Source organism: Triturus cristatus, chromosome 3_1 (genome assembly GCF_964204655.1).
Source record: "Triturus cristatus chromosome 3_1, aTriCri1.1, whole genome shotgun sequence".
NCBI classification, from domain to species: domain Eukaryota; kingdom Metazoa; phylum Chordata; class Amphibia; order Caudata; family Salamandridae; genus Triturus; species Triturus cristatus.
This window is the reverse complement of record NC_140583.1, coordinates 331,236,741-331,260,073: the sequence shown is the minus strand read 5'-3', so window position 1 is coordinate 331,260,073 and position 23,333 is coordinate 331,236,741. Positions and strand designations below refer to the sequence as shown.

The 23,333-nt window shown below is 49.3% G+C and overlaps 1 protein-coding gene across 4 annotated transcripts in view; it reads left to right on the top strand.

Annotated features, from left to right (window-relative positions):
• LOC146860205 (uncharacterized) overlaps positions 1-23,333 on the top strand; it is a 515,433-nt gene that overhangs the window by 268,030 nt on the left and 224,070 nt on the right. For all 4 annotated transcript variants that reach the window (XM_085644046.1, XM_085644048.1, XM_085644047.1 and 1 more), the window contains exon 4: positions 5,816-5,868. In XM_085644046.1, the coding sequence (XP_085500172.1) occupies positions 5,816-5,868 (53 nt within the window). The remainder of the gene's footprint in view (positions 1-5,815; positions 5,869-23,333) is intronic.

The window sequence follows — 23,333 nt, the reverse complement described above, 5'->3', positions numbered from 1 at the left end:
ACTTCAGCTTCAGAAGAACCACGACTCACCACCACCCGCAACAGGCTCCCCTCAGGAGCTGGAACAAGATCACCACCGACCAGCTCACCACATCACTGAGCCAGAACCCTCCCGCCAGCTCAACGGACCCCAACCAAGCAGCCAACAACCTCACACAGTGGATCACCAACTGCGCTGACGACCTCGCACCTCTGAAAAACCATCCCAGCAGGCCCGGCAGCAAGAAAGCCTCCTGGTTCAACGACGACCTCAAGAACTCCAAGAAGAACTGCCGTACCTTCGAGAAAGCCTGGCGAAAAAACCCGACTACAGACAACATGACCGCCCTCAAGCACGCCTCCCACAAACACCACCAGCTGATCCACACCACCAAGAGGACAGCGTTCAAGGAACGACTAGACAACAACGCACACAACAGCAAGGAACTCTTCAGCATCGTCAAAGAGCTCTCCAACCCCAGCGCCGTAAACAACAACATCACTCCCTCACAAGACCTCTGCGACTCACTCGCCTCGTTCTTTCACCGCAAGATCGCGGAGATACACAACAGCTTCGGCGCACAGGCCACGCACCCAACCACCGAACCGACGACCCCCACCACCACCCTCTGCGCCTGGACCCCGGTCAGCACCGAAGACACCATCCACACGATGAACACCATCCACTCCGGATCACCAACCGACCCATGCCCCCACCAAGTTTTCAACAAGGCCGACTCCGTCATCGCACCCCAACTCCGGGACATCATCAACTGCTCCTTCAACACCTTCCCGGAGAGCTGGAAGCACGCCGAACTCAGCGCCCTCCTGAAGAAGCCATCAGCAGACCCCTCCGACCTCAAGAACTACCGCCCCATCTCGCTCCTCCCTTTTCCTGCCAAGGTCATCGAGAAAACCGTCAACAGACAGCTTGCCGCCTTCCTCGAGACAAACGGATCCCTCGACCACTCGCAGTCCGGCTTCCGAGCCAACCACAGCACCGAGACCACCCTCATCGCAGCCACTGACGACATCCGAGCCCTGCTCGACAACGGGGAAACAGCGGCCCTCATCCTCCTGGACCTCTCCGCAGCATTCGATACTGTCTGCCACCGCACCCTAGTACAGCGCCTCAGCAACATCGGAATCCAAGAGAAGGCACTAGATTGGATCATCTCGTTCCTCGCCGGAAGAACCCAGAGAGTCCGCCTCCCCCCGTTCAGATCCGAGGCCACCGAAGTCATCTGCGGCGTTCCGCAAGGATCATCACTCAGCCCCACCCTCTTCAACGTCTACATGAGCCCCCTCGCAGCCATCGCACGCCAACACAACCTCAACAACCTCAACATCATCTCCTACGCCGACGACACTCAGCTGATCCTCTCCCTCACCAACGACCCAGCCACCGCCAGAACCAACCTACACGAAGGGATGAAAGACGTAGCCGAGTGGATGATGAACAGCCGCCTGAAACTGAACTCAGACAAGACGGAAGTCCTCATCCTGGGATCATCACCCTCCACCTGGGACGACTCCTGGTGGCCCCCCGCCCTGGGCAGCGCACCCAAACCTACGGACCACGCACGCAACCTGGGCTTCATCCTGGACTCCTCCCTCTCGATGACCAGACAAGTCAACGCTGTCTCATCATCATGTTTCAACACCCTATGCATGCTCCGAAAGATCTTCCGATGGATCCCCACCGAAACCAGAAAGACGGTCACCCAGGCTCTCGTCACCAGCCGACTGGACTACGGAAACACCCTCTACACCAGAACCACAGCCAAACTACAGAAAAGACTCCAACGCATCCAGAACGCCTCCGCACGACTCATCCTTGACATCCCCCGACACAGCCACATCTCCGGACACCTGAGAGACCTGCACTGGCTCCCCGTCAGCAAGAGAATCACGTTCCGACTCCTCACCCACGCACACAAGGCCCTCCACGACCTGGGCCCCAGATACCTCAACAACCGCCTGACCTTCTACACTCCCACACGCCAGCTACGATCGACCAGCCACGCCCTCGCATCCGAAGAGCCACCATGGGAGGAAGATCCTTCTCCTACCTGGCAGCCAAGACTTGGAACTCCCTCCCCATCCACCTCCGCCTGACCCAAGACCACCTCTCCTTCAGGAAGCAACTCAAGACCTGGCTGTTCGAGCAGTAGCGGACCCCCCTCCCCCTAGCGCCTTGAGACCCTCCGGGTGAGTAGCGCGCTTTACAAATGTCTTGATTGATTGATTGATTCTCATTTCTCCTCTGCTTTGTTTTCTGTACTTGTTTCTCCTCTCTTATTTCCACTTCTTCATTTCTCCTTTTTGTATCTTCCACGTAACTTTCTTCCCCCTTCACTTCCATTTTATCACACCTCAGATATTTTTTACTCACCCTCATTTTGACATGTTTTTCCCTTTTCTTCATATCTTCTTTCTTACACCTTCCGTCTGTATCTTACCTCTAGCCACACTCATCTTACCAGTTGTCTTGTACCTCTCTAACCTCCTTTGTCCCCTCTTTCTCTACCATCAATCTTTTTTTTTTAATGTCCTCATACCACTATGCAAAGGATACGTAAAACAGTGGGGAGGTGCCATATTCCTTATGCATTGGGTTTGCCAAGTCTAGATGTGAGGAGTGTTACAACCCGAACCTCCAAGAGCTCCAAGAAGAACTGCCGAGCCCTCGAGAAAGCCTGGAAAAAGGACCCGACACCGGACAACAGGACCTCCTACAAACTGGCCACCCGGAAACACCACCAGCTGATCCGCGCCGCCAAGAGAACAGCATTCAAGGACCGGTTGGACAACAACGCACACAACAGCAAGGAACTCTTCAACATCGTGAAAGAGCTTTCCAACCCCAGCGCAGGAAACAACGACATCACCCCATCGCAAGACCTCTGCAACTCCCTCGCCTCATACTTCCACAACAAGATCACGGACATACACAGCAGTTTCAACAACCAACCAACGCACACCACGACCGACCTGCCACCCCCCCCCACCACCACCCTCCACGCCTGGACCCCGATCAGCACAGAAGACACCATCCGCACGATGAACTCCATCCACTCCGGATCACCAACCGACCCCTGCCCTCACCACGTCTTCAACAAGGCCGACGCTGTCATCGCACCCCACCTGCGAGACATCATCAACACATCCTTCGACACCGCCATCTTCCCCGAAAGCTGGAAACACGCCGAACTCAGCGCCCTACTCAAGAAACCAACAGCGGACCCCACCGACCTCAAGAATTACCGCCCCATCTCGCTTCTACCGTTTCCAGCCAAAGTCATCGAGAAGACCGTCAACAAGCAGATGGCCGCCTTCCTCGAGACGAACGGATCCCTCGACCCCTCACAGTCCGGCTTCCGAGCCAAACACAGCACCGAGACCGCCCTCATCGCCGCCACCGATGACATCCGAGCCCTGATGGACAAGGGAGAAACAGCGGCCCTCATCCTCCTAGACCTCTCCGCGGCATTCGACACGGTCTGCCACCGCACCCTAACACGGCGCCTCAGCGACATCGGTATCCAGGACAAGGCGCTGGAATGGATCATCTCCTTCCTCGACGGAAGAACACAGCGAGTCCGCCTACCACCGTACAAGTCAGAGGCCTCCGAAGTCATCTGCGGCGTCCCCCAAGGATCATCACTGAGCCCCACCCTCTTCAACGTCTACATGAGCCCCCTCGCGGCCATCGTACGCAAACACCACCTCAGCATCATCTCCTACGCCGACGACACCCAGCTGATCCTCTCCCTGACCAACAACCCCGCCGCCGCCAGAGCCAACCTGCACGAAGGGATGAAAGAGGTAGCCGAGTGGATGACGACCAGCCGCCTGAAACTGAACTCGGACAAGACGGAGGTCCTCATCCTGGGCTCTTCACCCTCCGCCTGGGACGACTCCTGGTGGCCTCCCGCCCTGGGCACCGCGCCCAAACCGACAGACCATGCACGAAACCTGGGCTTCATCCTGGACTCCTCCCTCTCCATGACCAGGCAAGTCAACAGCGTCTCCTCGGCGTGCTTCAACATCCTACGCATGCTACGAAAGATCTTTTGGTGGATCCCCTCAGAGACCAGGAAGACCGTCACCCAGGCCCTCGTCACCAGCCGACTGGACTACGGCAACGCCCTCTACGCCGGGACCACCGCCAAGCTCCAGGAGAGACTCCAGCGGATCCAAAACGCCTCAGCCAGACTCATCCTCGACATCCCACGATCCAGCCACATCTCCGGTCATCTGAGAGACCTTCACTGGCTCCCCATCAACAAGAGAATCACCTTCCGCCTCCTCACCCACGCACACAAAGCCCTACACGACCAAGGCCCGAGCTACCTCAACAGCCGAGTCAACTTCTACGCTCCCAAACGCCACCTCCGATCAGCCAACCACGCCCTCGCCGCCGTCCCCCGCATCCGAAGAGCGACTACAGGAGGAAGGTCCTTCTCCTACCTGGCCGCCAAGACCTGGAACTCCCTCCCGTCCGACCTGCGCCTGACCCAAGACCACCTCTCCTTCAGGAAGAAGCTGAAGACCTGGCTGTTCGAGCAGTAGCGGCACCCCCCCTCCCCAGCGCCTTGAGACCCTACGGGTATGTAGCGCGCTTTATAAGTGTCACTGATTGATTGATTGATTGAACCACTTTGTCCACTGTGCTGTAATCACTGAAGTGGATTTTGCTTTTATAGATTCAACATACTATGCCATATAACACCCGTTCTCCTTCCAGAAGAGCACTCAACATCCTATTTACAGGTGCATTCTATGGCTTTCAATCACAACAGAGGGGAGGGCGGGATAGAGTTTAGGCAGCTTTTGCCAGTCTCCCTTCTGGCAAGTAGCCTCAGGTAGAATAACAAAGTCCGCTGAAAGGGTTCTAGGATGTTTTGTGTTGGAATATCCTAATATCCCACCCTTATAGGATAAGGGTGGGGCTTACCTCTATTATAACAGACGTAATAGTACTCACGGTATCCCAAAAGATAGAGAAAGAGGGAAAGGATAGAAATATATGCACATCATTAGCCTCGAGGCAGCCACACCTTCCGCAACGAGGGACCTGATTTTTTGCAAACTTCGCGATCTTCTGAGGAGTCTAATAAATCCTCTGAATGGTGTAGAAATGTTTCCTTTTTAGATTTACCCGTGCTATATAGAAGTTTAAAGGATACTTGTCATAAGTACTGTAACTCCCTCTCCTGCATTGATCCCTCCCAAATCTGGTGTGCGGCCTTCAGCGCACCATAAATTTCTTTTCAGTCACCAGTCCATCCCATCTTGCCCCATTTCTTCCTCCACTTGACCCTGGTCATTTCACAATTTAAATATGTCATTTTGGTCCCTTCACCACCTATTTTTTCTCCTGCACTCTCTCCCTTCTCAACTTTCCTATTTTTCTCCTCTCCAGATACCCCTCCTTCTATTTCCACTCTCCCCCTTTCTGTCTTTCAAAAGAAATGTAAGACAGGCCTCCAGTAAATTGCTTTGATTGACACCTGTATGGACCGCAAGAGGTTGGTACATTTTAAGGAATCACTTTCCTGACTGTTTACTGGGCAAGTACCCCTTGTAAGTTGGAACTATGCAACTTGTTTTAAATCTGTCAGAAGTCTTTATTAAATTCATTTGTCCGAATAGTTGTCTTGTGCATGAAATGGGTTGATCCCTTGATGACGTGAACATGTATAATGTTTATTTATGTTGTGTTGAAACTTTTTCCACATTGCTCATCATGTTCTGTTGTATACGATGTACACGTCTACTATGGATCTCAAGTTGTAGTTACAGATAACATGATATAGTATTTGTATTTTCAGGTGTTCTTGTTGACCATACCAGAGGATCAAGAATTGCGATCTGTTATGGGCAGGTAGCGTAAAATTATTTTTATAAATGTATATAAAGTTCTTTTTGTCAAAACCTTTTTCCTATCCGATTCTAGATGGCCTCTAATGATTTCTTGCGTTAAGTTGGTGCATGGGTGCTTAGTGGTTAAATGGTTGCCTTCACTTTAAATTAGTGAGCACCTACAGATGGTGACTGTACATCTGCAGTTTGCCATTTACACGATGGAGAGATTTCAGGTGTGTGTGTCAAAATGCTGCTAAGATAGTCTACAGCACAGCCAGGATGGCCCAGGGGCATAGATGTATGCAACTGGAAGTGTAGGTTACCGTGGAGATAAGCGAGTAAGTAGGAGAAATACTGGGCAAAAGACATCCATGTAGAATATGGTCCGATGCAAGTGTGAAAACGAGTCAAAAGTGTTTGAAAGAGTCCCTTTCTCTTTTTTCCTGTTGAGAACAAGGAATAGCAAAGCCTATTTTTTTAGCATTAGTCCAAAAACATGTACAGTGATCAGTCTCCTTTTCATCAGGGATTGGCGTTACACCTACGTTTTCAACCTGTGCAAACATATTGTTTAGCATAGCACCCCAAAAAGTGTCATATTCTTGGTTGGTGAATTGATTTATAGATTCGTTCAATTCTCTACTTCTCTTGCACGAAATTTTAATTTGTGAGTTTTTTGGGGGGCGTTAAAGTCTAAAGCCAACCACCTCCCTTTATGTGGACTCCCTTCTAAATCTTATGGTGAGAGTAAAATGTTTTAATCCAGAAGTTTGCTGTTCCTTTATGAAGAAGATCCCCAACACCCGATTGCCACAGTTTTTTTTAACACGTTTATTTAACATTTTATAATTGAAGAACATGATACACTTCGACATGTTCTATAACAAGCATAAAGGCAAGGTGTTGCGGCAGGGCAGTAGAAATGTCGTTGTCACTTTATTGTAGCATTGGTAAACAGATAGTCTTCAGATATGAAAACAGCTTAACTTAATTTGGGGAAAGGGGCTTATACCTCGCAGCACCAAACCCCAGTCTATGAATGACTAGTCTCACAACTCTTCGTCAGTGAGTGAGTCACTCATCGATTCTGGGCCAGATATTGTCCATATTTCTGATGCTTTCAATGTCTTTGACATGATAAGGTGAAGACCCCCCTGTCCTCTGCTTTATGTAAGTGGTGATTGGACGCCATGTCGTTTCAAATTTAGCAACTCTGACCATAGTGTGGTGGTGAGTTTTTCCATGGCATATATAGACCATACTGTCCCCCACCACATGTTCATGGAGGGTGCCTGTGGTTGCTTCCACATCTGAACAATACTGTATCTTGCTGCTAGGAGGAAATGGGAAAAGGTGGCCTCGCGGAGTTCTAGTGGGGAAAAGTCTGTCCGCACGCGGGTTGCCCAGGAGATCCAGTAGCCATTCATATGGCAATGTGACGTTGGTGATGGAGTGCATCATACTAAAGACTGCGTCCCAAAATTAGTGTTTTGCACCAAGTGTGTAAAAGTGTGCCCTACCCCCTGCAACACTTCCAACATTGCCCCGATCTCCTAAACATTTTGTGAAGCCGTACTGGGTTGAGGTACCAACGGGTTAGAATTTTGTATGAGTTTTCTTTGTAAAGGATGCAAATAGAGGACCTGGAGGACCTCTGCCAGATTGTTCCCCAGGTATCATCTGTGATTTTTGTACCCTGGTCTCTTTTCCACTGCGTCACATATGCGTATTTTTTCAATGGCGTAAGGTCATGGATATAACGATACAGCCATGTTATCCCTGATTGGCATACATTATGAAGAAATAGAGTTTCTATGCGTGTTTTCTCCCGTTGCCTGGCCCTGCCTGCTAGGGGTGGTCCAGCCCAATGTAATGCCTGACTTATTCTATATGCTTCTTGCCGTAGTAATGTATATTTTTCTGCAATGTCTTAATTTAACCGCAAGTCCTCGTCAACATAGAAATCTTGAAGTTTAGGGGAGTGACCTTGGTCCTACCTGAAGAAACTAGGGTAATCCGTGCCCGGGAAGAAGTCAGGGTTGTTTGCAAGTGGTGTAAGAGGAAAAGGATAGGAAGGTAACTTGCGCCAGTAAACTAGGAGCGTAGATGTCAATGATAGCAGTGGGGGACCAGGTTGATTTGGTTAACTATAGGAGACCTCTGAGAGGTGTTGTGGAGAAAGCCTGTTCGACTTGGTCCGGAGGGTTGTATCTGTGCTGCTAGACTATATGTGGAGCTATCTGGGAAACCTAGGTTGCCTTGAGCTGTTGAACGTGACAGTGATGCCTGAGCCACCCTTGGTGATTTGCCTCCCCAGAGGAAGCGTAACATTTTCCTCTTATTTGTACCAGCATCGTTTTGGGGATAGCAAGGGGCAGAGTCTGAAGAACATATAGTAGTCGGGGTAGGAAGTTCATTTTAAGGCAGTTGAGCCTGCCTAACCAGGAGAGCTTTAATCTGCGCAATCTATATAGATCTTTGTAGAGAGCCTTTAGCAGAGGGGGGGATTTTACTTTCATAGAGGGCATTTGAGCGCGTTGGGGGTGTACCCCCTGGTATGCAATTGTAGCAGTCGCCCATTGGAAGCCATGATGTTGGATTGGGCCACAAAGGTGCTACGTGGGTCTGCTATCTCCATACCACATGATTTGAAGAAGTAAATTTTGAAACCTGAAGCCTGGGCGAAGGATTCCAGCTCCTTCTTCATTGTTGGTAGGGTCTTGTCAGGGTTGTTTATAAAGCATAAATATTGTTTAAAAATAAGGCCAAATTGTATTCCCTGTCACCGACTTGCATTTGCAAATTGCCGGGTTATGCTGAACTTCAGCCGCCTAGGGCTTCATTGTGTGGGCAAATACAAGGGGTGCAGGGGGCATCCCTGACTGGTGCCCCGATGCAGCATAATGGCAGAGGAGAAGGAGCTATTGAGCTTCAGTTTAGCAGATGGACATTTAAAATTCGCCTGTATAAAGGCTTTCATTCTGGGTCAGAGACAAGTATTGTCTAGAACTTTTGACAGGTAGTTCCAGTCAAACCTATCAAATACCTTCTCCCCGTCAAGAGAAACGAGAGCCACTGGCTGTTGCACCCGCTAGGCTACTTCCATAAACGCTATCACCAGTCAAGTGTTATCATTGGCAAACCTGATTGCTGGAGACAGATAATTTTGGGCCAGATATGATGGAGACAGGCCATCAATATGGACAAGCACATTTTTACATCACCATTCAATAATGCTATTGGCAGATATGAGGAACAACACCTTTGCCGGGCTTTAGGAGTAGGGTTTGATGTGATTCCAACATTAAGTCTGTGCCCACCCCTGTTGTTATAAACAAATTAAAGGTCTTCGCCAAAGGTTTTATTAATAAGGAAGAGTAGGTTTTATAGAATGTAGCTGTGAACCTGTCTGGGCCTGGGGCCTTGTGGGAAGGCACATTAGTGATTGCTACTCTGACTTCTTCTGGGGTGATGTCCTCCTTTAAATTCCCAGGCCCTCTCTTCGATCAGATGAAACATAACTACAGAGATAATCATCCTGGTATACCTCGTACAGGCTTTGAGCATGGTATAGGGCCTTATAGAATTTGTGAAAAACGTTAATAATGTTGGCCGTTTCTTGGTGCAGTCCTCCCTCATGATCTTGAATCTTGTCAACATGGTTATGGGATGAACGTAGTCTCATTTTGTGTGGCAGCAGCCTATCGGCTTTGTCCCCTCGCTCGTAGTATATTTGACCTACTTATAGAAATTTTTTTGCTGCCTCCTTCATCAGGACGAGATCGAGTTCACCCCGACGGCGACGCAGATCCCCTAGGATTTTACTAGATCCTCCCAGTTTATATCTAGCTTCTGCATCTCGTATTTGTGTTTTTAATTCCTGTTTGTGGAGTTTGGCTCCACGTTTAAGAGTCGCGGAGTGGGAGACAAGTTCTCCCCTGAACACTGGTTTCGCCACGTCCCATGTCGCCTGAGTCACCTCTTCATTGTGATTTTCTACAAAATAATGGGTCATTACATCTTTGATGCAGTCTCGGAGGGTTGGGTCATGAAACGCCACTTCATTCATCACGACGTTGGAGGTCCGCGGGTCCTACCAGCACCCATACAGGTGCTTGGTCAGAGAGGACTTTAACATCTATTTTGGTATCGGCAAGTCGTGGTATTAGAGGTCTAGATACTAAGAATAGTCTATATGTGAGTATGTTCAATCAAAAATCTGGAAAAAAATGTGTAATCTCGTTCATGTAGATGGTGGTGACACCATGCTTCTGCTAAGGATAGATCTGCCAGACCTTGGAGTAAAGCAGGCGGAGGTGGGCGCCCGACCTGCCTGGAATGCGAGCGATCCTTCTCAGGATCAAGGTAGACATTAAAGTCCCCACCTATGATGAAGTCTCCCTTGGTGAAAATGGAGGGGTGTGGAACAAAGTCAGAGTAGAACTCCCCTCTCCCAATTGGGCCCATATACGGAAACTGTTGTCGACAAGGTAGAGCCAAGTTTGCCTCGTATGCCTACCTGACGGCCCTCCCCATCCATGTATACGCTATCTACAGTGAAGGCTAGGTCAAGACGAAGCAGTATTGCTACTCCCCGTATCTTGCGTGTATAGATAGTGAAATTGGGTGGGATGCCAGATAGAATGCAGGTGCTTTGAATCTACATGGAGTAGGGGCGTCTCTTGAAGTAGACCCACATCTACTTCTTTCTGGCAAAGCCAGTTGCTCAATTTTCTGCATTTGAGAGGGGTGTGAAGGGCCTGAACATTAAGTGTGACAATATGTAGGGCCGTCATAGCCAGGTCAATACAGGGTTTCGGCCTGTGTGTAAGATTGAGGGAATAAGCTGGACCCTATCCATGCCGCCCTTGGATCCAAGATCTAAGAGAAAAAACAGCATATGAGTAGATACAAAAACCGGTAAATAGTCCCTCTCTTACAAAAGGAACATCTGGCCAGGGGGGTGGACTATAGTGGGGTAGCAATATTTAAGTCCTATAGAGCATCATTGGTAGTTCCACTGGTAGAGGGCAGACTCCCATGAACTAAACCCACATGAGGCCTCTCCTCCTTTGCATTCTTCAGTGAACTCTGGATTGATAGGTGAATCGATTGCCAGCTGAAATGCAGTCCTCGGCCTGTCCGGTGTGCCAGGGCAATGGGAGATGTGCAGCTGTCAGCTCATTTGGGGAACTCAAAGCGGGGCATCGTCGTCCGAGAAAGCCAAGTGGTGTTCTTTGTAGGTGTTGCGTCGCCTTACGAGCTTTCTTTCTAGAGGAGCGTGTAGACTTGAAGCGCCACCTCCTCCACCAGTGCCAGGCCTTTGTGGAGCCTCAGTATCCGAAAGAGGGGTTATCCCCAGGGCCTCACCAGCTTCTATTGGGGTGCGAGCCACAAACCTGTTGTCGTGGTAACTGAAATTAAAGCAGAGGTTGGCCTGTAGATAATGGGTAAGGTCTCTAAATTCTCTTCGGCGAGCTAGGGTGTGGACAGGGATGTCCTGATAAATAGTGATGTTATCTCCTCGGAACACAACCGCCTCTTGCTGTTTCGCAGCTTGCATTATTTGTTCTCTCTGGTGAAAATAGTGTACTCTGGTAAGAGTGTCCAGAGGAAGGTGTTTGCAATCAAGAAGCACTGGCTAGTCATCTTGTAGTTGCAGCAAGTGAGCAGAAGGAGGCTGGACATTGGCTCCGCGCTCAGCATGGGTAATCTGTGCTGTGATGCCTTGGATGCGGACATTATTCCTCCTAGAGCGGTTTTCGAGGTCGTCAGTGTTGTCTTGCAGTTGCTATTGGTGTCTTTCAAGCTTTTCTATGTAAGCGGTGCGGTCAAAAATGTCCAATGTATGTTCTGCAACTGTGGTTTCGACTGCTGTCAGGCGAGTGTCTGCTTGCCTCACAGACTGGTCAAGGTCCGAAATGGCCCTGCTGAAATCCTGTCGAAGTGAAGCGATATCTTTCCAGAACTCTGCCAGTAGGATTTGTATATCTGCTCTAGTCGCAGGGGCCTGAGGTTCCTGACCCTCCTCCGGACTCTGTGGTGCCGCTTGAGGGTCGTCCCTCTGTGGACGAAGGGGGTCTGTCATTTGAAGCATGTCCTTGATAGAGGTGGACCTTGGGTCTATTTGCTGCCATTCCCAGAAAGGCAAAGATCTGTTTTTTCCAACTCCCTGAGTTCTCTGGCATGGTGCTCCTTGATGAGGGTATCTCCTGCTCCCCCTTGGAACAAGGCTAGTGAACTTTGCTTTGCCCCCCACAAGGCCTATAACTCTGCGTCAGGGGTTGCCACCTTCTCTGGGGTGCCCCGGATGGCCTCCGTTCTCTTCTGGTCCTTCTCCCCTTATGCTGGCTCTAAAGGAGGGCACCGCAGCTGCGTTAGAAGGCCCACCTCTCTCTCCTTCACTCTTGGTTTGGGCCGCTTCCAAGGGGTAGCCCACCGTAGCTGTGGCAAAGCAGTGGTGGAGGGCGGTAAGCCTGCACAATAATAGGGCCCTGGAAATCGCTGTGTCCTCTGTAGCATCGGTCTCGAATAATCCACACGAGACAATACTTTCCATAAGTATCTTCTTTAATAACAACCCCTTGGCAGGCGAGAAGCAACTCCAACGACACAAACAGTACACAAATACTGTCACATTCTGTAACATCAACTTCTCCGGATCTTTCTGCCTTTTGCATCTGATTGTAAACTTTGAGCCCTTCGGAGCCAAGGCAATACACTAAAATTATTTTCCTTCTGTCAGGAGAAAGAATGCTGCCATTATCCTCCAGTGTAGCTATATAATTCAAGAAATATTCTTTCAATTCCGTCCATTTGACAACCAGCTTGTCTGGATTAGTGAGAAAATCTTTGGGGGTATTCATCAAGTTCATACCAAAAATTGTATTATTTGTATGGCTAACTGTATTGCTGACTGTGGAAGAGCTTCTCTGTTTCCTTTTTTGTTTTGAATAAAGTAAAACTAAAAAGTTCTAGTAAACTCCTTGGAAATTTGCAAAACGAAGTTAGCACAATTTAACTGAAACACATATTAAAATAAGCGCTGTAGAACTTGCAATGGATTTCGTTTTCCTTGTGAAATGTCCCGAACCAGTGGAGTCCGTAGAAAATCCTCTCTGATACTAAAGCACAAAATGGATGGATGCAAAGGTCACGCAACATGACCGACGTCTCAAATTGCCCCAGAATGCAATGCATTGGAGTGCCCTGTGATTCAAGCGGCAGAAAACACCAGAACGTAACCACAGCAAGAAGGCTCTTGGTGAGTGACGCGGATGAGAGAGCGCGCAGAGCTTCAAATGCTGCAAGTTCAAAAATAAACCGCAACGGTTTCTTCAGCACTTTTCCTGCCGATTTCGATGGCGTGTTCTTGAGGCGGAGGAATATGAGAACATCTCCACCAAACAAAGAAGCACTTACAGGGCTCGACAAATTCACTCGACCGCTCGCATTTGCGAGTTTAGATTAATTCAGGACGAGCTATTTTTAGGTCCTACTCGCCCTTACTGGCGAGTAGGAATACAAACTGACGCTTGACCTCTGCCTCTGAAAACAGGGGAAATGTGACAAGATAGCAAGATTTCAAGGCATCTTTATTGCTCACAAAGTAAATGAGCAATAAAAATGCTTTTAAATCCTGTTAACATGTCACATTTGCTCAGCTTTCAGATTAGAGGTCAAGTGCATTTCAGTTTGGTCGAGGAGATTTTGTAGGTTACTAGACCTGCAGGTCTAGTGCCTTTTTAATGATTTTTCGAGCCCTGACTTACTTGTTTGAAGGAGAATCAACTCTTTATCGGTAGTTTTATTATCTTCTCTATACGAGGATTCATTTTGTCACTGATGAAGACTCTCAAGGAACAACCACATTGCCAAAATTACACATACATAAGGTCACTTGAGACATTTCCTCATGCCCCTTTACGCAGTTGTAGTGTAGAGTATGAACTAGACATTTTCCCAACGAGGTAGCTCTCACTTTTTAACCAATAGAAAATACTCCAGTTGGGTAGCCTTTTTATTTAAATTTCGGCCCGGGGGATGGTGTTCCGGAGCCTAATTGAGCTCAGGGACGGCGACTGCGCACCTCCTTACTTTATTAATGAATCATCCCCGGGGCCTAATAAGACAGGGGGGGATGAGGAGGCTCATGCCCCTGCCCCTTTTTTAAATTAAATTTAGCCCCCCTGGACCAAAAAAGGCTTGGGAAGGGAGGGCTGCACGCCCCCTCCCCTTTTGTTTAAATTTTTTTTAATAAATTGAACACCGAGATCTTTAGAATAACTTTCATAATATAGATTCTACAAATAAATAGCAAAAATACTTAAATAACTTTTTTTGAGGTATGAGCCTCAAACGCGTTAATGTTATGCTATGGGAGGAGAAACAAACACAGCATGCATATACTTCCAGTCTAAGTTCGGGGTGGCCTTTTGAACTTAATGTGCTAAGGGGCCAAGGGAAATGGTGTGGTGCCGCGGCCAGGGCGGCTGACTTCGGAATCTGGGGATCACGGTTCGATCGCCGGCGGCAGATTAGCCCAGCACCATGTGACTCTGGGCAATAGCTTGCTTAATCTTCCCGACGGCCCCCAGTGCCTAGAGACCCTTACGGGTGAGTGTTTGCGCTTTACAAATGTGGATATTATATTATTATTATATTATAAGGTCCGAAGAACCACCACCAGCAGTTTCTGGTTGCACCCTGGGGTGTCCGGGTGCAGAGGTGCTTGTCTGGATAGTAGCATCAAGTGCAGTCAATGGGCACCTGAAACAAAGGCTGCAAGAAGGGACTTGCAGGCAAGTCTGGAAGAACCCAAAGGGAGGCTTAGGTCGTGAGGGCCCCTAGGCCATGAGAATGTAGTCAGGAGATCCAGCCCGGCTGTGGAACTGGCATGCATAGGGTCTTGACTGGCTGGCCACTGGAGGTCAGGGCTCTCACGTTTGTCAGTTGGTTCTGCAGAGGAGGGGAAAAACAAGACAACAGGGCTACTCTTGTCGTGGATCTCGTAAGTCCCTCGTCTTGCAGGAAGGTTTTCCACTGTAAATCCCATCTGGGTTCAAGAATGATGATTTTTCTTTAGCTCTCCTTTGCTGAACCCAACCTGTCAATAAGCTCATCTGCTCTTGGAATAGGGTGACCTTCAGTCTTTGTGACTAAACTGAGACAGCTGTAGTCCATACAAGACCTCAGCTCTGGTTTACCTCCCTTAGAATGAGGTTTGGGGACTAAGACCACTGGGCTGGCCAGAGACTCTGAGGGTTCAATCACCCTTAGCCTCAGCATCTTGCTGACTTCAGCTCTGACGCTCTTCCTAAGTTGGTCAGACTACCTGCAGATTTTGTTTTTGATAGGATGTCTGTCCCCAGTGTCCACATCATATGTGCACCAGGTTGTCTGACATGGCGTTAGGGAAAAAAACTTGGCATACTATCCTAGACTTGCCTGCAGTCAGTTTGCTGTTGGGCAGTGAGGGTGTCTGAGAAGACAACTTCCTCAACAGACCCATCTTCAGGGTTATTATAGAGGACACCATTGTCCTGTCCCTCATCAGTGACCATGAGCATAGTCACATCAGCCCTGTCTAAAAATGGTTTCTGATGGATACATCTGCCTGTGGATTCCTCACCTTATGAATATCCCCTGCGCCTGCATCCCACGGAAGTTTTTCCTAGCTCCCTGCGCCGACGAGGTCGTCTCAGCGTCATGGCTCCACACACGGCTCCATGACGTCTCCGGAGCCATAAGAAGACCACGTCGGCGTGATGACGTCAGTTCCCTTTTTTCCGCGCTATCAACGCTAATGTTTTTTTTTGATTCTTTGTATTTTGGATTGTGTCGTTTTCTTCTTTGGTCATGTCTGCACCGAGGAAGTCAGGCTTTAAGCCATGCAGAGAATGCAGTAAACATATGTCAATTACTGACCCAGCATGAGGATTACCTACTTTTTTTTTTTTTAGCGGAGTTTTATATAGCACAAACTTGACCCGAATCCAATCAGGTATCAGAGCGCTTTACATAGCACCAGTTACTTTACATGAGGACACACATTCATTTTTTTGTTAGGCATGGGGAGATTAAGTGATTTGCCCAGAATCACAGGAGGTTTCTGCGTCGTTACCGAGACTTGAATCCAGTTCTCCCAGGTCCGAGGTCGAGCGCCCTAACCGTTAGGCCAACTCCTCTCCCCTGGTGTTTGTCTTCAGACCATGACGTCGAGGAATGCTCTTCAGGCAGGAAGATGAATCCAAAGGTGTTGAAAGAGCGAGAAGCCAAACTTTACATGGCCAAGGCAAGTCCAGGTCTTCTACGTCGCGCGACTCCAAGAGGAAGCATAAGAAGAAGAGGAGACCTGCTTCTCGGCGTCTGTCATCGAAGCCGCTAGAGTCGAGGTCCCCTTCTCCTGCTCCTCAGCATCCAGAGAAGGACTTTGTTTCCCCTTCACCTTCAGAGCCTGAGAGTCTCGTCCGGTCACTCAGGCTCAATCTCCTTCCTATAAGGGGACCCCAGAGCAGGCTACGATGCCGAGATTCTCACCGACGAATTTGGCTGATGAGGTTCCTTCGGCTCCAGCTGTTCCTCCTGTGACTCCAGCGGCGCCGACTCCAGAGGTACCTCGATCGGATCCAGAACTGGGTTCATACCCTCAGTCTCTGATGCCAGGTTCTGATCTGTCGCATTTCCTTAATGCCATGTATGGTGTGTTCACAAGAGCATCGTACCCTGGGGCACCTTCGGGTCCCATGGGTCCCTTGGCATATACTCTGGATGTGCCCCATCAGTATCCACAGTCCCCCTTTATGCCGTTCATGCCAGCGACGTCGCCCTGGTCTTTTCCGGCTCCGAGGATGTCGACGCCGTATGGTCAGTCCCCGGCTCCATCCCGTGAAGCCTCTCAGATTCGAACGGCGCCGGCTATGGATCCACCTTCGACGCCGCTCCCAGAGCCGTCGACGCCGCGTGTGGCGCCGCTGACGCCACATCCGAAGATGCGTTCAAGGAAAGAGGCGCAGAGGTTAGTGGAAGAGGAGCAGTGCCAGGCTGAAGAGAGGGAGGAAGGAGAGGTGTATGATACAGAGGATGTGTTTGAGGACTTGTGTGAGGCAAGTGGCCTTGACACTGAGTGGGACTTTGTTTCTCAAAAGGCATTCCCCTTTAAGGATGTTGCTCCATACCATACAGTTATTAGGAAGGCTGCGGAACTTTTGGACTGGACTTACAGCTTCCTGTAGCGTAGTATAAGCCTAATCTTCTCACTGAAGTTCTTCACTCTCCATCTGCGGTTGTTGAGCCGCTTTTACCATTTAATGATGCTCTGACTGAGCCAATTCTTGAGGTGTGGCACAATCCTCTTTCAGCTACTGCAGTTTCGAGAACAGTCTCAAGAAGGTATAGACCTGCTCCTGGGAATGTGCTTTTTCTTTCCTCTCGCCTTTCCCCTGAAAGTCTGGTGGTGCAGGCTTCTTGCTCGAAGCAGTCATGAGGGGCGTTTTCTGCAGATAGAGATTCTATGAAGTTGAAGCAATCTGCGAAGAAAGTCTTTTCTTCGGCCCGTATGGCACTAAAATCTACCAACGCCACTTGTCTTTTGGGCAGGTACAATCATGCTTTAATGGACTCTGCGAAACAGATTCTCCCTAAGTTGTCTGAGGAGGACAAGGGTAATCTAAATGAGGTGTTGGTGGATGCTCAAGCGGCTGCTCGCCAAGTTAACCAGTCTGGTCTGGATACAGCGGACTCTGTTGCTAGAATTATGGGCTCGTCCATTGCGACAAGGAGGCATGCATGGTTAAAATCTTCTGGATTCTCTCCTGATGTGCAGGCTGCTCTTATTGATTTACCATTTGATGGTTCCAAGCTTTTTGGTGAAAAGGCGGACTCTGCCCTGAAGAGATTTAAGGACAGTAAGGCAACGGCGAGGTCTTTGGGTCTGCAGACTCATTCAAGAGGCTATGGATATAAAAGATACTGCGACTTTGGGAGATCTTCCTTTCGTGGATCTAGACAGCCTCATCATCAGCAGCAGCAGCAACAGCAGCAGAACCCCTTGTATAAGAGCTACAGGGGTAAAGGCAGAGGTCGCCTTCATGAAGCCGGACGTCATCCCTTTTCCTCCTTCTCCTCTACCTCTCCAGCCCCTCCTGGTAATGCAGGAAAGCAGCCCTAGCTCCGCCATCCTGGATCATGTGGGTCCTTTGGGAGGTCGACATACCCATTTTCTACAGGATTGGAGGTTAATTACTTCAGACCTTTGGGTTTTAGATCTTGTAGAATATGGGTACGCCCTTCCCTTAAGGGAATTCCCTCCTCCTTACCCTCCTTGCCAGGGGTTTTGCACGAAGGACCATTTGCTTCTCCTTCAGAAGGAGGTTCTTACCCTGTTATAAAAAGGTGCGATAGAGGTGGTTCACCAACAGGAAAGGGGTCAGGGGTGCTGCTCCCGGTATTTCCTGCTCCCCAAGAAGGATGGCAGGGCATATCCTATCCCGGACCTCAGAATCTTGAATCTGTTTCTCAAACAGGAGAGATTCAAGATGCTCACCCTAGCGCAGGTTCTTCAGGCGCTGCGACAGGAGGACTGGATGGTGTCCATCAATTTGCAGGATGCGTATTTCCATATCCCAATCCTGAAGTCGCACAGGAAGTATCTCCGTTTTACGGTTGTGTCGCAACACTACCAGTTTGCGGTCCTTCCGTTTGGTCTTACTACCGCATCTCGAGTCTTCACCAAGGTGATGGCAGTGGTGGCTGCCCATCTCAGGAGGTAGGGGATTCCTGTTTTTCCCCTACCTGGACGACTGGCTTCTGAAGGCGGAGTCGCCAGAGATGGTGCTTCATCATCTGCAAGTTACAACCCAGCTGTTGCACAAATTGGGTTTTTCGATAAATGTACCCAAGTCTCACCTGGTGCCCTCTCAGCACAACCTGTTCATAGGGGCAGCATTCCCTCCTCCGCAAAGGATTCTCGACATTCAGGAAATTATTCCCTTGTTTTTCAATGGAGCGGTTGTTCCTGTTCTGAAGGTCCTTCGCCTGCTAGGTCTGTTCGCTTCCTGCATTCTGTTGGTCAACCATGCACGCTGGCACATGAGGGCATCCAGTGGTGTCTCCGCAGGCAGTGGTATCAACACAACGGAGATCTCAGGGAGTCAGTCAGGATCTCCAGAGAAGCTGCAACGGATCTGTCTTGGTGGAGCGTGGTGGGCAATCTGACTCAAGGAAAGCCCTTTCATCTTCCTCCGTCTGTGACCACAGTGATAACGGATGCCTCTACACTAGGGTGGGGTGCTCATCTGGGGGATCTGGAGATCAAGGGTCTTTGGTCTCTAGAGGAAAGATTGCCTCCTATCAATCTTCTGGAATTGCGGGCTATACGTTTGGCGCTCAAGGCCTTTTTCCCTTCCATTCGCGGTCAGTCGTTTCAAGTCCTGACAGACAACACTGCCATGATGTGGTATGTCAACAAGCAGGGAGGAGTAGGGTCGTACCGTCTCTGCAGAGAGGCCTTGCGGCTCTGGTCCTGGGCTCAGGACCATCGGATTTGCTTGATGGCAAATAATTTGGCCGGGGTGTTGAACGTGTGTGCGGACAGTCTGTCGGCAGTTCTCCGCCAACCACGAGTGGAGGCTTCATCCAGAGGTAGTCCAACACATCTTCCGGTCGTGTGGGACTCCTCGGGTGGACCTGTTTGCCACTTTCGAGAACGTGCACTGCCCGTCATTCTGCAGTCTCTAGTTTCCGACACAGGGAGCGTTGGGGGACGTGTTTCAGTTGAGTTGGGGCTCACAACTCCTTTATGCGTTTCCTCCCATACCCTTGATTCCTCGGGTTCTGAGGAAGATTCGCCAAGACCGGGTCCAAGTTATATTGATCGACCCGTATTGGCCAAGAAGGGTGTGGTATACAGATCTTCTTCACCTCTCGTCGCACCCTCCGCTCTGTCTCCCTCTCAGGACAGACCTCCTCTCGCAGATGGAGGGGCAGGTTCTATACCCCCACCTCCAGAGCCTGCACCTTCATACCTGGGGATTGAACGGGGCAACCTGAATTCTTTTTCTCTCCCGTCTGACGTGGTGGTTGTTATTTTATCAGCCAGGTGACACTCCACCAAATCTATCTACTCCTACTGGTGGTCGAAATTTGTGAGATGGTGTGGAGAGAAATCTGTAGATCCCCTGAAAGCGCATCTTTCTGATGTTCTTTGTTTTTCTCTTCATTTGGCTCAGCAGGGTTGTGCTGTAGCCACTGTTAAAGGATATTTGTCGGCTTTGTCGACATTTCTTTGTTTGCCCGATCAGCCTTCTCTTTTTAAGTCTCCAATAGTCTTAAGGTTCATTAAGGGGTTTACTAACATGTTTCCGCCCACTCCTTTTATTATGCCACAGTGGGATTTAAATCTAGTGTTGACTTTTTTAATGGGTTCTACGTTTGAACCTATGCATAGTTGTCCATTGAGACTTCTGACATTTAAAACGGTCTTTCTAGTTGCTATCACTTCGGCTAGGAGGGTGAGTGAGCTCCAGGCCTTGAGTTCAAAGCCTCCTTTTCTGACCATACATGCTGAAAGGATGGTACTGAGGACCAGGGATTCTTTTCTGGCTAAGGTGGTAACTCACTCCCTTCTAGGACAGTCCATTACCCTCCCTACTTTCTATCCTCCCCCTCACCCTTCTAAGGAGGAGGAGAGACTTCATTGTTTGGATCCAAAGAGGACGATTAGCTTCTATTTGGATAGAACAAAAGACTTCCGGCAGGATGATCAGTTCTTTGTTGGATATGCTGGTCGTATGAAGGGCAAGGCAGTGCACAAGCGCACTTTATCCAGGTGGATCATCTTGTGCATCAAAATTTGCTAATCCCTGGCCGGTAAGGAGCCTCCTGTAGGCGTTAGAGCTCATTCCACCAGGGCTAAGTCGTCTACTTCTGTCTTGTCCAGGGATGTTCCTGTATTGGACATCTGTAAAGCCGCAACTCTGGCCTCCCTCCACACTTTCGCGAAGCATTACTGCTTAGATTCTGAAGTGAGGAGGGGCGGCCATTTTGCGCACTCTGTTTTGCAGGACTTTTTGGTATAAAAGGGTGGGCACCCTCATCCGGGAGTGGGACTGCTGTGGGATTCTATTCATAAGGTGAGGAATCATCTGGCAGATGTATCCACCAGAAGAACAAGTTACTTACCTTCGGTAACGCTTTTCTGGTGGATACAGTATCTGCCTGTGGATTCCTCACTGACCCACCCACCTCCCCGTTGTCCACCCTTTTATGCCTTATTAGATGAGGTATTGGTTATTTGATGTTTTTGTGTACTCAAGATTTTATTACCTCTATTTGTCCATGGTTGATTTAATTGAAATGTGAACTTATAGGAAATGTTTGCTTTCCTTTTTCACCTTCCACTGTGTGCTGACGTGGTCTTCTTATGGCTCCGGTGACGTCATGCGGTGCCGCGTGTGGAGCCATGATGCTGAAACAACCTTGTCGGCGCGGAGAGCTAGGAAAAGTTTCCGTGGAATGCTGGCGCAGGGGATATTCATAAGGTGAGGAGTCCACAGGCAGATACTGTATCCACCAGAAAAAGCGTTACCGAAGGTAAGTAACTTGTTCTCACATGGATGGCCCTATGGGTGCTTATGGAAGTGCCCAAGTCCACCAAGTAGGTGACCTCCCCTTTTCTTTCAAGGATAGGGTAGGGTCCACTCCATTTGTCCTGGAGGACCCTACTTACCACATGCTTCCAAAACCCATACCCTTTGCCCTGCGTGAAATACAACCAGTGCAGCCTTTGGGTCAAATAATTGTCTGTGGAGCTCCTGGCTTGCCTCAAGGTTGTGGTGTGCTTTCCTTATTTACTCAGCCATCATGGAACGAAGGCCACGCACATAGCCCACTATCTCTAGTTTAGGCTCTTTGGGAGGCTCTTCCCAACCTTTCCTTTCAAGACTCAGAGGACTCCTAAAAGGATGGCTTAACAGAAAATCAAAAGAACTAAAGCCCACTCCTTTCTGTGGCATCACTCTGTAGATGAAAAGCAAGCATGGTAACAGGCCATCCCATCTCCTTCTGAGCTTGTAAGAGAGCCCCATTATCATACCATTCATGGTCTTTCTCGACCTTTCAACAAGGTCATTTGTGGGTGATATGTGGTGGTAAGCTTATAAGGCACCTCACACTCTGTTCACTTTGCTTTCAGGTAGACATAAAGTTACTATCTCTGTTAGAAGCCACCTCCTTAGGGAAAGCCACTCTAGTAAACATACTTAAGAGGTCCCTGGTAACTGCAGGAGCAGTGACAGTCCTAAGGGTAATAGCATCAGGATGCCTGTGGCGTGATCCACTACCACCAGAATAAACCTGTTGCCTGCAGCTGTGTGAGGGTTAAGGGGGCCAACAATGTCAACCCCTATCCTTTCAAAGGGAACACCAAGCACCGGTAGTGGAATTTGGGTGGGCTTTGGTTTGCTTCCTGTTTTGCCTCTGGCTTGACAGGTAACCCCTGAGTTACAGAACTCCTTTACTTTCTGGGACATGTTTGGCGCCAGGAGAAGTGGGTAACAAATCTACACCAAGTTTTGGTCAGCCAGGATGCCCAGTTAGGGGCATGACATGGGCTAAAGTGAGTAGGATGTCCCTGTATACATGAGGCACCATAACTCTCCTAGTGGCCCCAGGTTTTGAGTCTCTGGCCTCAGTGTATAGGAATCCTTCCTCCCAATAGGTCCTGTGGGATCCACTGACCTCCACCACCTTCCTGTGCAGCAGTTTGCCGTCTCTGGCGTTCAAGAGTGGGACAGGTTTTTTGTCTCTGGCATAGATCTTCCCTAGAGGGTCCCCTTGGACCCAGGAGCTGTACCGTGTAAGGCCCAAGATCCTGAGGTTCAGTTCCCTCTAGGCCTGATAGGCCTTCTCCCTGGGGAGAGGGGACCCGAGATTGCATCTGTTCAGAATTTGGTTTCCCATTCTTCTTGTCTTTTCTCTTGGAGGTTTCGTGGGTCTTTATTCCAGACTCCAGGACCTTTTATTACCCTGGGCTTAGGTCTGTACTCTTGTTTTTAGACAAATCCATTCAGGTTGCATGCGTTCTCACCTCTGCCTGAGCCCATGCTGAGGTCTCTGGATCATTCCCTAGCAGACATTCAACAGGTATGGCAGAGGACACGACCACCTTGTTTTAGCCAGTAACACCTCCCCATTCCAAGGTCACCTTAGCCCTGGGATGAAGCTTGGTAATGATACCTAGATATGTCTGTCCCATTAAGTACTGTTCTGAGGGTATTCGTTTGTCAGTCACCGTGGTGACACTTGCATCTGTATCTCTCAGTTCTTCTACCTCAGCCCCATTAATGACTGGCTTTTGTCTGTATTTCTCCAGATTACTGGGCCAGACAGCCAGGGCAGCCATAACCACCCCACCCTCTGAGACTAAAATAGTTTGTGTGGTCTTTAAGTGGTAAGGGCACACCTGGGATCCCATCTGGAGACTAG